Here is a 17,489-nt window from a genome sequence, read left to right as displayed (position 1 = left end):
AGGAGGGGAGGGGGAGGGGAAGAGGAGGGAAGGAAAAAGGAAAAGAAAGGAAAGGAAAGGAAAGGAAAGGAAAGGAAAGGAAAGGAAAGGAAATGAAAGGAAAGGAAAGGAAAGGAAAGGAAAGGAAAGGAAAGGAATGTTTAAGGACTCAACAGCAATTACACAGATCTAACAGCCCCTTGTGGGGAGGAGCGGGGCTTGATCTTACTGCCAAAAGTTATATTTGCATGTATTTAAATAAGGAAATAACTAACCCAGAGAACTTACGTCTCACGTAATGGTCATAAGAGGTAGGCTCTATTATAAACCCCATTATACAGATAGTGCAACTGAGACTCAGAACTGTTAAATTATGACATCAAGGTGAAATAAGATAGTAAGTTATGATTTTAACCTATCACCACTATGTTATTAATGTCTTAAAGAAATTGACTTGGCCATTTGTGTTGATAGATTGAAGTAGGGACAAACTAGAGGCAGAGCTGTCAGAAGACTTTGATAGTCACATGAAAAATAACTAAAAGAGTGCCAATAGTAGCACAGAGGAGGGAAGAGGAACTGTGTGAAAAGTCAGTCTATAGTGACCCTGCTATGTTATAAGAAAGATGTCAGTGGTCTGAACCCACAGTTGACTCATGCATTGTGCATGCATTGTTCTTTGCAGGGCTCTTCTTTGGATTTAGATGACATAATAGATTAGTTCAATGTATGCCATTCATTCAGTTCATTCAGCAAATATCATGTCCTTACCTTGGGCCAGGCAATTTTTTTTATGTGCTGAAAAGAAAATGTCTACCTGATACCAGTAAATCCCAACAAGGGTAGAAAGAGTCAGTACTGCAGAGAAATTCAGAGCAAGAATGCCAGGGTGTGGGGAGGCTACAGCGTTAAATAGGGTCATCTAGATTGGTTTCCCTGATGATAGATACAGATGAGGAAAGACCACTCCTGTTAGTTTCTGAGAGAAAAGCATTCCAGCAGGAAGGCACAGGGTGACTGACCACTCTGAGATGTTAGCATGCCTCCTGCATGAAGGAAGCAGCAGGCGGCAGAGGGGCTGGCACAAAGTGGAGGGGGAGAACTGGGAAGAGATGAGATCTGAGAGCTTCCCCTTGGGGTGAGATAGAAAAGCTGAGATATTTTTGGTGATTGCTATGATGCTCCAACTTAAAAGGTAAGAGGATGCTGTGTCTGTGGGATATGTGGAGAGATTAAGACTGGAAGAAACTAGACAAAAATCTGAGGAAGGGAACAGAGAAGGGGCTAACACAAGTGAAAAGGGATAATTCTATTTTCAAAGAGAAGCTGGCAGAACATGTGGTCCTGACAAAAAGATAAAGAGTTCACAGTTTTTATCCCTAAGTAATTGGAAGGGTAAGGTTTCCACTGTGAGAGATAAATGATAAATGATGCTAGGTGTTGTGAGAGATAAATGATGAATGATGCTAGGTGTTGTGAGAGATAAATGATGAATGATGCTAGGTGTTGAGCAAGAAGATCAGAAAACTTTTCTGCATATATTAATTTTCAAGTACTCTTAAATATTTAAGAGGAATTGTCAGCTAAGACATGTAGGCTTATAATTTTCAAAACCTACTTCAATAAGTGAACTTAAATGCTTTAGCCCCTTTTTTTAGCCCACCACCTACCAGACGTAGTGGAAAGGAACGGCTAATAGGACAAAGGAGTATGTGGACCTGTTTAGAAAGAGGTTTTTGGGAGTGAATCTAATCTGCATTGTCAGGAGATCATTGGTTCAGCTCACATGTATCAGTAGTGGTAGTTCAATCCACTCACAAACACCATTCACAAGTCAGCAATGGCAGTTCTATCCAGAAGAAACCTCCAGGCTCTGCCAATCGGCCCAAGTCCTGAGCTGCAGAAGCAGTAAGAAGCCACCAGAACACCACCAGAAGTTCTTTGGTGCATTTTTCTCTATGAAGTCATGACAAACAATGAGCAGCAAAGAGTGGCAAGGAGAACCAATGCCACATAGCATCGACCACTGTCTGATGGACTATATTTATATGCTATCCAAATATCATGTGTTCTCGCAAGCATACACTCTAGCAAAACATCACATGCCCTTTTTCCAGGCTGCTTCCAGAAAAACACCACATGTCTATTCTCAGAAAAACATCCTTCCACGTGTCTCATTCAGTAAAAACACACTCACATAAGATAGTTTTCCAGAGAAACACCATATGACACAACTGAGTCTCCAAAGAAACCAGAAATTTCCACTTCAAAGGCATGTAGTGTGTAGGAGTCAGAAGCAGGCTGCTATATGTTTTTGATAGAGGGTCTGAGCCTCCTCCCATAGATACTATGTATCACATCTATTTAAAGTGAAAATGGACATTTCTATAAATAAACATGAGTGATGAATTTCAGAAAATTTTCCATCAAAAACATTTTTAAAGCCCCAGGTATGATGAGATAACTGTAATCCCAGCACTGTGAAGGCTGAATTGGGATCATCAACTTAAGGCTACATAATGAAATCCTTTCTCAAAAATCTTATATATACTATACATTTGTATATAGATAGGCAGATATGGGCTGGGGAGGTGGCCCAGCTATTGAGAGTATTTTCGACTGTATAACTCCACTTTAGGGGTTTCCAATGCCTTCTTCTGGCCTCTGCAGGCACTCATTCAGGTGGTATATATGTGTACATGCAGATAAACACTCATATGCCTAAAATAAAAAGTAAACTTAAAAGTGTGAGGAAAGAGATGTTCATGGAATTAGAAAAGGACTCATAAAGGAACAGGAGAGTATCTTATGGGAGGAGGACAAAGAGGAAAGCAGAAGTAGAGACTATGTTCATGGAGGAAGGGAACTAGCAAATGGAAGACTCTAGGGAGTGAAGAAATCCAATTAAGGAGCAAGATGAATAAAAACAATGTATATCATCAATATATACATGTGAAAATATAATGAATGCCCCACTTTCTATGCTCACTTTTAAAAGCTAATTGAAATGCAAATACACATTCAAAACTAGTCCCTTAAAAAGTTAAGCTTATGGTTATTCCTCAATTTCTAACAAATTCAGGACAAAGTAATACTGTTTTTGTATAGGACTATGAAGCTTGAAAATACTTCATATTTAATTTCTAAAATGTATTCCTGTATAAATGTAGTTAATATTTTTAAATGAGAAAAATCTTTCTTATCTCTTAAAAAGAAAAAAGGGTGCATGTGACAGTGGCCAAAACATACCCTTCCATTATAGGTCTGTGTCCACTCCGAGTCAATGCAAAAGTTTCTCTCTTCCTCTCCAAAAAAGCTCCTTATAATATGTATTTGTAAGCTTCTCTCTGGTTCATTCTAGGGATCCAAACTTCCTAAGAAACTATGTGCATATGTTAAGAAATAAATTAAGCTTTAATTCTGTACCTTCAAGTAGTTTCAAAAGGCTTGGTAATAAGCAACACTGCTTGAGACATGGCAAAATTTAGACATAAATTGTAGCTTTGGAATTTATACTTGACCTTATCATCTTTCAGGAAACTCTAGTCTTTATGGCCCTCATAAGAATACATAGATATATCTAAGAATATGATAGAGGATTACTAGCAGAAACTGAGCAAAATGCAATTTTGAGTTGCTCACTGGACAGCTAAACAGAGAGAGTAAGCACTGAATTATCAGTAACTCAAGACAGGGAGCATAATGCCTTCTTTCTTATGACTAGAAAACAAAGTAGCATGGGCAAGAAGACAGCAACCCTAGAAAGCAAGTGTAGAGGGCTCAGGGGATTGAACTGTAGCAATACAGAGATGCAAAGGGCAAGGTCCCTCCTTAGATCACACAGAGTTTGGAAGGAAATATTCTCTGCTTCCTGTAACAGGCCATATTTAAAAAGGGAAGTCTTTCTGACTCTCTACTTCTTTGGTTTTTGATTTTTGTTTTTTTTTTTTGTGTGTGTGTGTGTGTGTGTGTGTGTGTGTGTGTGTGTGTGTGTGCCAAAAATCCTAAAATACAAATGCTATCAGAGCTAAAAATAAATTCATAGCACAACACCTCTTCCAATGAATTTCAGATTTAAGACTAAAGGGGAATTGGAGGAGCTTTTATAAGTATTTTTTTAAAATGAAACATCATTCTTACATTTAAAAATGTTGCTCCATGATAAAGTAGAGTTCAAGGGATGTGAATTGTTTGAGGAATTAGGAGTGTGGTCGAAATGAATGAAGCGATTTAGTCTCTGAAGGAAGCAGACTGTCACTGTCAAGAGTGTTTCTCGGGGGACTAATCAATTCTCCATTGGATTTACAGTGCAACCTGATCCACCCATTGGCCTCAACTGGACTTTACTAAACATTAGTTTGACCGGGATTCGTGGAGACATCCAAGTGAGTTGGCAACCACCACCCAATGCAGATGTTCTGAAGGGATGGATAATTCTGGAATATGAAATTCAGTACAAAGAAGTAAATGAATCAAAATGGAAAGCGGTAAGAGATACTCTATTCTACACATTGACTTTTTTTCTTTCTAATTCAATAATCACTTTCCTATTTGTAATAACACTTTCTTTTCACCTAGGACTACATGCCCAAGTTATGTGCCCTATAACTTCTTATTAGAGGAAGACTGATATAATCTCAACACCTTCAAAGTCTCTAAGACAGCAAATGCTAATGTGAATCTTCCATGTAGATATATGAAAGAGTAGTGGGAGGAGAAAACCATTTCCCTAGTTATCTTTGGTGTTCAGTTTAACCATGGAACAAGGTCACAGGCTCACCACGTTGCTATCTTTAGAGATGTCACTGAACTTAACTAGGATCATGATCAAGGTCCATAGTAGGCTATGGCCAAACGTTATCCCATGATTTTAATGGCTGCTACCCATAAGACCTATATTAGTATCTGTTCTTGGGTCTCTCCAGAAGAGAGGCACAAAGAAGGAATTTACTCCATAGAGGTTTCATAAAGATGTTCTTTCACATACCTCAGAGAAAATCAAGCTGAGAGGCCACTTCATAGTGGAAAAGAAAGCAAATTGGCCCGTGAACCTCTCACTTCCCTGCCAAGCACTTGGGAACTCGGCACTGAGATAAATTCTACATGGCACACAACAAGAAGGGAAACAGGATTACCATGCCATTCCAAATATAGCTAATTCTAAATAAGTCTCACCACAGCCATTGCCCTGGCCAAGCCCAGCAGCTTCTGGATAGGCATGAGGCTGTACCCAGCACCCTGGCAGGGCTCACTCCCCAAATCTTGAGACACGAGGCCCTGTCTATTCCATGTAGCACCCAAAAAAGAAGCCAGTTTTGTCATTAGCAGAGAATACAACTTGGGCTGCCTAGAACAGCTACTTCTTCTGTTCAAAGTTCTGTTTTCTGAATCATTCTAATGTAGATATCTGGTTTATGACTTGGTACCAAAAGGGGGCTGGTTGGATGTTAATTCAACAGGCTTTCTAAACCCAAGTCATAATCAAACACTTATTCACCAACCAAGTATAGGAACAACTACTTTGCACAAGGTACCAAGGGCACCTGAGGTAGCAGTTTTGAAAATGAGAATTCTGTACCTCCGAGGACTCTTGAGACAATCTCAAGGGAGCATACAAGGTCAACACTAATTTCACACTAATGTTTGTTCCAATAGTACAAAAACAGTGGTAAGAAAACTGTTGCCTCATGGCATGAATCAAGTCAACAATCCCATTGTTTACAGTTACATTGTGAAGCTCACATTAAAGGCTGAGGCTGTTTCCTAGGAGCCTCTGCTTAAATCTCAGCCTTGGAGTGTAGTGCTGTCCCAGCTTCTGTGGCACATGGAGAGTACACACTGTTCTCATCTACATTCCAAGGTAATAAATGATCAAAACACTTAAATGATTCAGCAACCGGACCAGCAGCTCTTTTGTATGAAGCACACATTTTATTCGTAGGACAAAACACATACTAGTAGATAATCACTTATATTTGAATTGGCAAAGATTTCTCAAGGAAACGTTTGTTCTTCCAGTGAACATCTGACAATGTTTGCACCAGGGATGAATGTTAACCTCCAGGCAAAATAGAATTTTTAAATATGTGTATCTACAACCATGATTTGCCTTCCAACATATGAAGACTTATCCCAAAAGGATCCATAGTGATATTAGCAAAAAATGGTGGTTTTATGTTAGATAATAAAATCTGTGAAGACTTCTGATGCTTACATCTCAGTAAACTAGATTAAATATTTTTTCAAATAGTCTGAGAACAATTACAATAATTATAAAATCATATATTATATAAAATCATCAATAATTATCATGTTAATGATGTTTTGAAATATTTATATGTGGTAAGATGGTTCAGCAGAGCTATGAATGGATATATTTTTCACAGATGTTTTTGAACTGACAGTTTCAAATCTGCTCTCTTGTATATTCCAATATATCCCTTTTTCTTTTTACCCATTTGTTCACCAAAGGGCCCGAGTTGATCCATATTTTGGCTACAGTTATCATGATCAGGCAAATATATCTTTAACATATTAATCTTACTTCCTTGGGATATAAATTATTAATAAAAAAATCACTGGATCATATGGTAACTTTAGTTTTCATTCTTGAGTAGCCTCTCCACTCTTTTCAATAGTTACTGTGCCAATTTTCATTTCTATAAACAAGTTAGAAAAGCCATCAACAATTTCACCCTGCTGTGAATTCTTCAAGATACTGGTCAGGAAACATAGACCCACTACTAGTAGTATGAATACTACAGGAATTGCTATCTACTTTCTAGTTAGTTAAGCCTTCTACACAAGATGGAACCCATACCTGACATGATTAACTGGGCCAAAACAACATGACTGGCTAGGTTATAAGCCCTAGAGGAGAACCTAATGAATACACATAGTAGTTAATTGCCTCCCCCAAGTTATTAACACTCTACCCATAAATTAATACAGCTCCTGACACCCATTAGAGAAGCCTCTCTTTTCAACAGATAATAGTTACTATAGAGAGCCTCATTCAGTCAGTATGCAGAGTACTCAACACTGAATGGAATATCCATATCCTATCCACTCCCACCAAGATTCAAAGGTTATTGAGGAAGAAATGTTAGAAGTGTCTAAAGGCCTCAATGGCTATAAAGAAACTATTTACTGGTCACAGACATGCAGTTACACACACACAGTAGCTGGAATGGCATGAGTAGAAGGTTTACACAAGGTCATGCCAGCCGAAATCCCAGCATGTTTCTGGGAGAGCCTTAGGACGTTCCTTCACTGCCTGAGAAGCTCTGGACATTGTCAAGATAGCTACTGGGAGACCTGGAGAGTGACTGGATTTCTTCAGAGGTGTGAGACCTGAGAGGCATTCCATGCTCCAGCAGGTGGTCCCACACCTATGCACATAAAATCAGTAAACACTGAGTATTTTGAAAGAGAAAGAGAGAGAGAGAGAGAGAGAGAGAGAGAGAGAGAGAGAGAGAGAGAGAGCAAGAACTTGTGTGCCTACTCTAAGTTGGGGAAGAAAAGTACTGGATAATTAAGGAAAGAATGGGAGGTGGAAGGTGGATTTGATCAAAACATTATAGGGTTTTATGAATACTAAATATAATTTTTCTCATTTTATATTAGTTGGTCATTAAAAGCCAAAGTTCACAATTAAATAAAATATTTTGAAAACATCTGTCACTCCTTTTCAGTCTGTTTCTAGTTTTAACTGTTTCTGCTCAGACACTTTCCACCCCCTCCCTTGCTTCTGCCTCCTTTGGGATCTGTTTTGACTTTCTCTAGTTCCTAGAGGTATAGTGATTGGTCCTTGTCTGATGCAGTTGAAGGTTCCCTCAGAGAACTAAAAGATAGTATAGAAAGACAGAGATGGGAGGGGTCACAGGTTGACTTCCGGGGCTCCCTATGGATTACGTACAATTGTTAGTGAAATCTTTAACTAAAACCGATGACTGAGAAACCGAGCCTTGCTCCAAGTGTGAAACCCAAGCTTTCAAGACGACTCAATAAAAAAAGAAGAAAGCTTAAAATTCAGAGTCCTGATCTAAAGAAAACATTTTAAACATACAAATCCTGCATATCTTCAGAGGCTCCTGTCAGGAGGCACACCCCTGTCATATACGCATAGGGGAAAAGAATACTTTGTGCACAGAAACCAACTGGAGTGAGAAACAATTCTGTTTCAGATGTTGAGGTCCAGCTTCTAATAAAACAAATCATGGGGTTTATGTATGTGAAAAATCTATGCTGCTGAAAAGGTGACGATTCCACTTTTTTTTTATTAACAGGAACTAGGTGTCCTACTCAAAACATATAAAAAACATATTGAGCACCACGAGCATTGAGTGTTTGACATAGAGCAGTGGTTTTCAATGTTCCTAATGCTGCACAGCTCCTCGTGTTGTGGTGACCCTCAAAGACAGAATTATTTTGTTGCTATTCCGTAACTGTAATGTTGCTACTGTTTTGACTTGTAATGTAAACATCACTGACTTACTGTAAAGGACAGTGATGATGCAGACCTTGGGTCTGCCTCTCTAATAGCAACATCTTATAAAGCTAATCCTCCTACACTCACTTCCTTTGTCTGGGGAGAGGGAATATACTAAGTTTCAAAACTGTGAAGCACGGATGCTCGGTGTTCAGGGTCTCTAGTGACGTTCTGTCGTGTGCATTTTCCTGGGGCGATGTGACCATCTAGTCCCTCTAGACAGAGTACCAACAACAGATCACCAAAACTCTCCCACCTACTTCTAGGTTCCAGAGCCAGTGAGGTGATCCAGTGTGGGAAGGAGAACACATGAGGTTTACTTACAGGAGTACGTTTGACTCAAACGTAACTGCTGACTCACAGCGTAGCCCACCACAGCAGGCAGGATGACTCACCAAGGGTACCTTCCCACTGCTGCCTACAGAGCTTACAGGAAGCTCCGCTGATCGGACAGTTTCCTTTTCTCTGCATCAGTTCTGTGCGCGACCTCGTGCGTGACCTCGTGCGTGAGGGCCCTTGTGAGTCTCTTCAGGTTTCCGAAGCCTCCAGCCTTCTGAGCTGTACTGATTTGCTAAGTCTGAAGATTCTGCCAGAAGACTGTTTCTGTTCTGAGGACATAGCTACCTCACGTTTTTTTCTATGCCGATTCTTGAGCGACAGACTACGCTGAGGCAGGTTTAAGACTTCTGGAGTAAATAAAGTGTGTAGCTGCTTTCAATAAAATTCTTTGGCAGTTCAAGACGACTATGGTATTTTGAGGACTGTTTCAAATTCTGTGATTATTAATAAATGACTACTACCCAGATTTCCCAGGGAATACATATGCTACAGATACATGATTTGCCTGTGGCCATAATTTGTTTTGGTGTGGAAATATGAGGTTTCCTGTTCTAATATATTGCTCCATACAAAACTATAATGCCCCAGATAAGTAGCGTACCAGTACACCTCTTACAGCTCTGCCGTGCCTAATTCTATTACGACTTAATCTTAGTTGACTATTTAAGACCAAATGCAAACATATGACTGCATTTTTGATACTAAGATAAATTTGAGGATTATTATTTTAACAAAATTATTCTTTACATAATTTGTCTCAGTCCATTTTATTTAATAACCAATTCCTTCTAGGTAGGTTCAAATATTACTCACTTTCTAGAAACCCAGTTCAAAGAGAAAAGGGAAAACACTTAAAGAATCTGTGCATTGAGTTGTTGACGCCTGAGGCAATCTGTTTTTATATTTTGTTTTGAAAGATGGGCCCTATATGGTCAACATCCTTTCCAGTGTACTCATTGAGAATGGATAAAGAACATGAAGTGCGGGTGAGATCCAGACAACGGAGCTTTGAAAAGTACAGCGAGTTCAGCGAAGTGCTCCGTGTAATATTTCCTCAGACGAACATACTGGAAGCATGTGAAGAAGGTAGTGTGTGTGTGTGTGTGTGTGTGTGTGTGTGTGTGTGTGTGGTCCATGTCTGTGAGTGTGCCTAAATGACAGCTAACAGGACTTTTGGCAATATATGCTAACATATGCCTCCACTTGTTAGTATATTGTCTAGGTCAATATGCTGTAGTTTCACATATCAGGGGCAAGACATTGAAGTCACTATCTGGGAAAGATGTATGCAATGAAAAGAAAACAAAAGGAGGGGCTGGAGATATGGCTCAGTGGTTAAGAGCACTTCCTGTTCTTCTACAGGAACCAAGTTCAATTCCCAGCACCCACATCAAGAGATTGACAACCACCTGTATCACCAGCTTCAGAGGATCCGCCATCCCTAGCCTTGTGGGCACCTGCATTCATATGCACATATATGCATACACATAACTCAAAATAATAAAGTAAAATTTTAAAAATTAACAACAGAATTTGTTTCCAAATTATTTGATTTAGGAAAGTTTTCAGGGCAGGTGGAAACTCAGAGAGGGTATACAATGGTTGTCCCTGAACAACAGAATTCCCGGGGAGTTGGTTCTTTTTTTTCTTTGTATGTCTCTATATTCCCAATTTTTTCTACAGTGTGGGTGTTTTGAATTTGTATTCAGAAGAAACAAATTTATCTAAGGTTTAAAGAAGAAAATGTGATGCTCCTGGGATTGGGGAAGTACAGGTGTGGTGTTTATTTAGAGAATGCCTAGTTGGTAGTGTAGGAAGCCATGTGTTGGTCACATTCCGAGGAAACGGGAAGCACTTGCAACTCCTACACAGGAGAACAACAGAGATGATGCAAGAATTCTCCGTGTCTGTATTAAAAAGTAGTTAGATTCTGCCTCTGTGGTAAGAATATTGGGAACCGACCTCAAGGGAACTGGGGGACATTTAGTCCTAAGGAAAGAGATGGAAGTGTCACAGACAAATTCTCCCACAGCTCATAAAATACATCAGTATCTGAACAGCCTCAGCACAGTGTACATAAAGACACAGTATTAAACTATAAAAACGTGCTCTACGTGTCTAGGTATATCACGGTGACTCTGGCCTCATAACTTTGACATATCCTCAATGTGGAAACTAACAAGATATCATTACAGTTTAAAATATTAGATGGACATCCTTTGCTTAGGTTTAACAAACAACAGTTTCTTTCTGGTGCTAAAGCCCTGGTGATATTCCTTAGACATTTGGACATATGAGAAGCTTAGCAGTTCCAAGTTTTTTGCAATGTGTTTGAAACTTGTGCTTTTCATTTTGAGTTTTTCTCTTTTATAATAATTTTACTTTTTTAATTGTAATATAATTACATTGTCTCCCCTTTCAGTTTTCTCCCTTCAACCCCACCATGTACCGCCACCACCATAGGATGGCCATCACCTCACTTTCTCTCAAATTTTTGGCATCTTATTCTTTAACTGCTTTTATATATATATATATATATATATATATATATATATATATATATACATATATATACATATATATGTATGTATATACATATATAACATATATTTATATATACATGTATATTAAATATGTTATATATGTATTTTTACACATATAAAAATATATGTATATACATGTACTTAACAGGTGTATACATATAGGTAGATGTATACATATATACATGTATATATATATATATGTATATGTTTTTACATATATGTACTTAAAAACAGTTAAAGAAAAAGAGGCCAAGAATTAGAGGGAAAGTGAGGTGAACATCATATATACATGTATATATGTGTGACATACACACATATATATGTATATATATACATATATATATATGTGTGTATATATATATACATATACATGTATGTAGAGGGATTTAAGTAGTGGACAAGCATGCTGTATGCTTAGGAAAAAAAATCCAAAGCCATCCTACTATGTTTCCGTGGTTATGAAGTGAAACGCTAACTTTGCCATATGAATTCAGATTAATAGATATTTTCAAGTGGGGAAAGACAGTGCCTTGTAAACTTTGCTTGGGTTATTCATAATTCTGTCAGTGAAATATTCTTTCCTGTTTTAGATATCCGGTTTCCGTGGTTCTTAATTATTATCTTTGGAATATTTGGAGTAGCAGTGATGCTATTTGTAGTTATATTTTCAAAGCAGCAAAGGTAGGTGTGAAGCACTCTCTTTAATATGTTTTTACAAGTTCTCATTTCTATGTGTACTCCCGTGTGCTATGTGAAATGTTCTCTTGTACAGCACGAGTGGCTATCTTAATTAACTCAGAAAATTTTAATTTCTGGTTTTACCTTTACCACAACCGTACTCAGTCTGTCGTCTGTCGTGTTTACCTTTTAAAAAAAAAATGGATGGTTAAAATCAGGAAGTTTAGGCACATCCTCTCATACTAAGGCATCATTTTACTGACATTATTGTCAATCTTGTTTGGTTCTATCCTAACCTCTCTGGGTCTGTGAATTTTAGCATGATTATCCTTTACTTTATAATAATATCCACTCATAAGTGAATACATACTACGTTTGTCTCTCTGGGTGTGGGTTACCTTACTCAGGATGATGTTTTTCTACTTCCATCCATTTGCCTGAAATTTTCATGATGTCATTGTTTTTAGCAACTGAGCAATACTCCATTATATGAATGTACCACATTTTCTTTATTCATTCTCCTGTTGAAGGAGCCTTCAGAGTCTAACAAAATTCTATATTGTATTCTCTTGGTGTCTGGAGTATTGACTCCAGCTATTCAACCACTGCTGTTTGAACTTCTTTGTGCCATCTAACCTCTCTGAACGTCTATATCTGTGTGCTCAACGTGATCTTCTAAATCACTTTGAACAACAAAATGCCATTTTTCCTCTTGGAAAAAAAAAAAACTTAGATTGCAGAAAATGTTTTATGCAGCACGCAGGGGGAAAAAAAACCATTGCTGTCATTTGCCATTGGTTTGCACTTAACATAGTTTCAACACCGTATGTGATCATGAGCTTTCTAGGAATACCACTTTCAAGATTCCAGGATTCAGTTGGTCTTTGCACTGTAAGCCCTGTGTCCTGGGAAGTCCCTCAGTTATGGTTGCTCTATCTAAAACTGAAATCAAGCTGTTCAACTGAAGTCAAGAGGCACTCAGTGACTCAAAATGGAATGTAGGAACAAATATATGGTATAGGCCTTTAGTTGATGTAGTAATCCAGCATTCTCACATCTCAAAATTAGCCATCCTTAATAGAAATTTGCAGAAGAAATTCAGGTAATACCAGTATTCTTGAGTGTCAATATTGAAAGACTTCAACTGAATGAACTTCATTTTTAGCAGGGTTTCACTGTCAATATCATAATGTAAATGGGGGGGCTCACTATGTAATTTTATTTTGAACTTAGCTTTTTAGCCACATTCTTGTTTTTTGCAAAACATATACTACAGTTGAAACAACCAGATTTTCAGTTGTTTGAGGAAAATAAATTTATCTTTAGAATTTTAAGTAAGGCATGAGCTTGGATAAGGCCAACCAGAGTCAAATTAATTGATTTGAGTTCATTAGTCTATAGAGCTAGTGAAATTCAAAGTTTTATATGGAACTGTAGTAAATAAAACTGCTTTGTGGGGCTGGTGAGATGTCTCGGTGGGTAAGAGCACCCGACTGCTCTTCCGAAGGTCCGGAGTTCAAATCCCAGCAACCACATGGTAGCTCACAACCAGCCGTAACAAGATCTGATGCCCTCTTCTGGAGTGTCTGAAGACAGCTAGAGTGAACTTACATATAATAAATAAATCTTTAAAAAAAAAACTGCTTTGTATATAAAACCATTCACCCTTAACACAGGTCCACTTCATGTCACAAAGGCCAAGAGAACGTCTGAGGTCATCTACTAACACATACTAACAATATATGGAACAAAATATCATCCTCTCAATAAGTACCATTTCAAATATATATATATATATTAGCCTCTGTTTTGATTACCCTGACTGGATAATTTTCAACTTCTGCTCCTCTTGCCTCCACTATCTCAGTTTTATGTGATCCTAAGAAAAATCTTTCCAAGGCCCTTTGCGTGTTAGGCAAATACCTTCCCAACTGAGATGAGTCATCATCCTCTAAATGAAAAGATGTTTTGTTCTCTTATTATTAATTTATTTTGCTTAGGAGACAAAGAACTGGTTTCACAGTGATATTTTCATGGATGCACAGCATCCTGCTTTGCTCTCATTCTCTCCAATTTCCCTATTCATGGATGCACAGCATCCCGCTTTGCTCTCATTCTCTCCGATTTCCCTATTCCACCATCCTCTTCCTCCATCATTCTCCCTCTTTTGGTTCTCTTCATCTCCCAAGCAGATCCCTCTTTGGTTTTCTCTGTATATACCACGTTATCTTCCCTGTTCTCTGCCTTTCTCCAGAGCTCTTCCTCACCTCAACTTTCTACTCTCATTTCCTACATATCTATACCTATATAGAGACATTTGAATACCCTCTCTGTACCTGAGTGAGAACTTGATGACATTTGTTTTTCTGCGTGTACCTCGGTTCAGTCTCTAGTTTCATCCATTTTCCCGCAAACGTGGTTTCAATTTCCTCTATGGCAGAATAAATGAATATATACTCCATACTTTCTGAACATACATTTTTCTATGAATAATGAGGCTCCAACCAAACTGTAATAATCACTTAAAATCAACAGGTTGTGATATTTGTTCAAAATCTTTATTGCATTCCCTCTTTCCTGTTTTTTTTAAAAAAAGAATCAATCTCTTTCATTTTTCTACAGAAACCTGTGTCACTACCAAAATTTGCATGTTATGATAGAAAAAGCATGAAATGATAGAAAATAGCACCAACTGGCACAGAACTAACACACAATCCCAAAATTAAAATATTCCAAAGAAAACTGTTTTTATTTTTTTTTCCATCTTGCTCAAAATCCCAGGGATGTTGAGGGCTCCAGGATAAATATGTCTTTCGAGATTTTGTGAAAGAACTTTACTCTGTTATAATCCAAATAATTGAAAGTGAAATCCAGCAAGGTTTGTATTGACATTTGCATTTGAATCAAGTAAATTTGGACACAGTTTCAACCCAGGTTACCTTTCCTCTGAGCTGGTTCCCACCATATGAACAACCCAGAGTTATTGATTCATAAAAGAGCTGCATCCCCACACAGCAGAAGTGGGAGATCGAGGGACTGCAGGTCCACACTGTTATTTTGGTTCCTATTTTGGAGTCAGGATTTTGTTCTAAAGGATGAGAATTTGTGACAATCTTAACTGTGAGATGAGGTGTCTTTCTGACTCTTGCCCGCTCTAAAGCCTCTTTTCCTCCTGTTGGGTTGCCTTGTCTAGCCTTGGTAGAAGGCTTTTGCCTTATCTTATTCTTACTTGTTTTGGAGAACTCTTTTCTAAAGAGGAAACTGAAGAGGAGTCATTTGGGGGGAGAACAGAGGTGGGAGGAGTTAGGAAGAGTGGAAGGAGGGGAAACCACGGGAGAATATGAGAGAATAATCTATTTTTAATTTGAAAAAAATGAGCTTAAATGCTAAAATGTGTACTTAAACTAGGCTGATCTTCCTGGGTTGTGCATGAGCTATAGAGCAGCCCTGCTCTCCCATTTGAGGAGGCGCACAGCTTATCATTTGCTGTCATCATTGCTTGATTTATACTTCTAGCTTAGGACCTTGGAATTGGGGGGTCTTTGTGGTTTAAGAGTATCACAACTACAGAAAGCCACTAACATATGTCAAAATAGATCACATTTTTTTTCAAAAAGGAGACATACATGTCGCAAAGTGAAACATTAGCCATTGGGGAAATCTTTGTTTCATATCGTTGAAGTTACTTTGTATTTTTATACTTATAAAAACTTGAAGGATGCATTTATACATGCAGAAGCAAGCAATAGAGTGCCATAGCATAGTTCAGACAGCTGGCTTTGGAACAATCACTCTGGGCCTGAAGGCCAGCCCCACCAAGGGTCTTGTATAATTGGAGAGCACAGATAATACCATCTCCCTTTCCTGGTTGTTGTAAGGATTCGATGAAATGTTTAATGCAGGAGTCGATCATTTTGATCTATAAATAATCATGTGGTGAGGTTTAGGCTTTAGGGACCCTTTCTGTATCACAACTGCGCCAATGAAATATAGAACCATTCAGAGATAATTGTGTTGGGTTTAAGGCATAAACACTGGTTAGCTAGCAACAAAATAGATGGTCTATGTAAATTTATTGAAGAAATGCTTATGGAACAACTTCCATGTGCTAAGTAATATAATTCCAACAAGAGACAAAATCTGTAGAATAAACACTGAAATTAACTACAGTCAAAAATAATTTCAGGGCAGAGAGCAGTAGTTCAGCAACTGAACTGAGAGTATATAACTCTCTTGTAGAGGAGTCAAGTTCTATTCCCAGCACCCACCTGGGGTGGCTCACATCTGCTGTAACTCTAGCTCCAGGGGATCTGACATCCTCTTCTGCCCTCCCTAGGCACCTACTCATTCATGGGATATAATCAGAAGACACATAAAATAAAAATGCTAAATCTTGAGGGGGTTACATGGAAGAAGTTTTAGAGAAGGCAACTGGGAGGGGCTAGAGGAAAGAAAGGAAGGAGGAAAGATAATTCAATTTCAGTTAAAAATATTAGTAATAAAGCCAGGCGTGGTGACACACGCCTTTAATCCCAGCACTCGGGAGGCAAAGGCAGGCAGATTTCTGAGTTCGAGGCCAGCCTGGTCTACAAAGTGAGTTCCAGGACAGCCAGGGCTATACAGAGAAACCCTGTCTCGAAAAGCAAAACATAAAATAAATAATATATATATATATATATATATATGTATGTATATGTATATATATGTAATAGATTTTTTAAAGAAAAAATTTCAACATTTGAAAAAGAAAATGTAAATACATCTTGGTATTATGCATACAAATCTACCCTTATTAGAGATGATTCCGGTTAGTCTGTTCTATTTTAAGGGATATGGGCACTATCATGTTGGCTAGAAGTTATCTTCAATGCTTTATGGTTACTATGGACTGTGAAATGCTTAGCCCAACCCACTTTTTTCAAGGTTGAAAATAACTTTGGTTCCATTTTATTGATTGTCTTGTTTTCTATTTGGTGGTACATGCTTTAAAAGTATCTTATTTGTATCTTATTTATAAGTTACATGAAAGTTGGCTTCAGACAGAATTAGACTCCTCATTGCCAAGTACTAAAATTGACTACTCATCAATAGCACTAAGAAAAAAAAAGAAAATAGAGTTAAACCATGACTTAACTAAATGATCTTAAACAAAGGCCTTTGGGGGATGTTTTTCTCCTGCAACTTTTGCCACCTACTTACTGCTTAGAACTCTCCCACTCTTTTGGATATTCTGCTTATACAAGATCTAAGAATGCCTAGAATAAGTGATAGATAGTATTGGCAATATTTCATTCTACCTTTTTGAGATAATTTTTAAGATGTAAAATAAAGATGTAAAAATAACACTTTATTTGTTTCTAAGGATTAAGATGCTGATTTTACCCCCAGTCCCAGTTCCAAAGATTAAAGGGATTGATCCAGATCTTCTCAAGGTAACTAAGTCTCCATTGTGGATCATT

At 37.9% G+C, this 17,489-nt stretch overlaps 1 protein-coding gene across 6 annotated transcripts in view; it reads left to right on the top strand.

The window, feature by feature from the left end:
• The window catches only part of Ghr (growth hormone receptor), a 239,372-nt gene that overhangs the window by 218,633 nt on the left and 3,250 nt on the right, over positions 1-17,489 (top strand). For 5 of the 6 annotated variants that reach the window (XM_021208284.2, XM_029543885.1, XM_029543887.1 and 2 more), the window contains 4 exons: positions 4,288-4,466; positions 9,727-9,895; positions 11,943-12,033; positions 17,393-17,462. In XM_021208284.2, coding sequence (XP_021063943.1) covers positions 4,288-4,466; positions 9,727-9,895; positions 11,943-12,033; positions 17,393-17,462 — 509 coding nt within the window. Of the gene's footprint in view, positions 1-4,287; positions 4,467-9,726; positions 9,896-10,171; positions 10,334-11,942; positions 12,034-17,392; positions 17,463-17,489 lie in introns of those variants that run through there. The other variant, XM_021208285.2, reaches the window with a different exon arrangement.

This window comes from Mus pahari, chromosome 11, assembly GCF_900095145.1.
Source record: "Mus pahari chromosome 11, PAHARI_EIJ_v1.1, whole genome shotgun sequence".
NCBI classification, from domain to species: Eukaryota; Metazoa; Chordata; class Mammalia; order Rodentia; family Muridae; genus Mus; species Mus pahari.
Note: the sequence above shows the minus strand (reverse complement) of the source record. Positions and strands in the feature narration are given on the sequence as shown.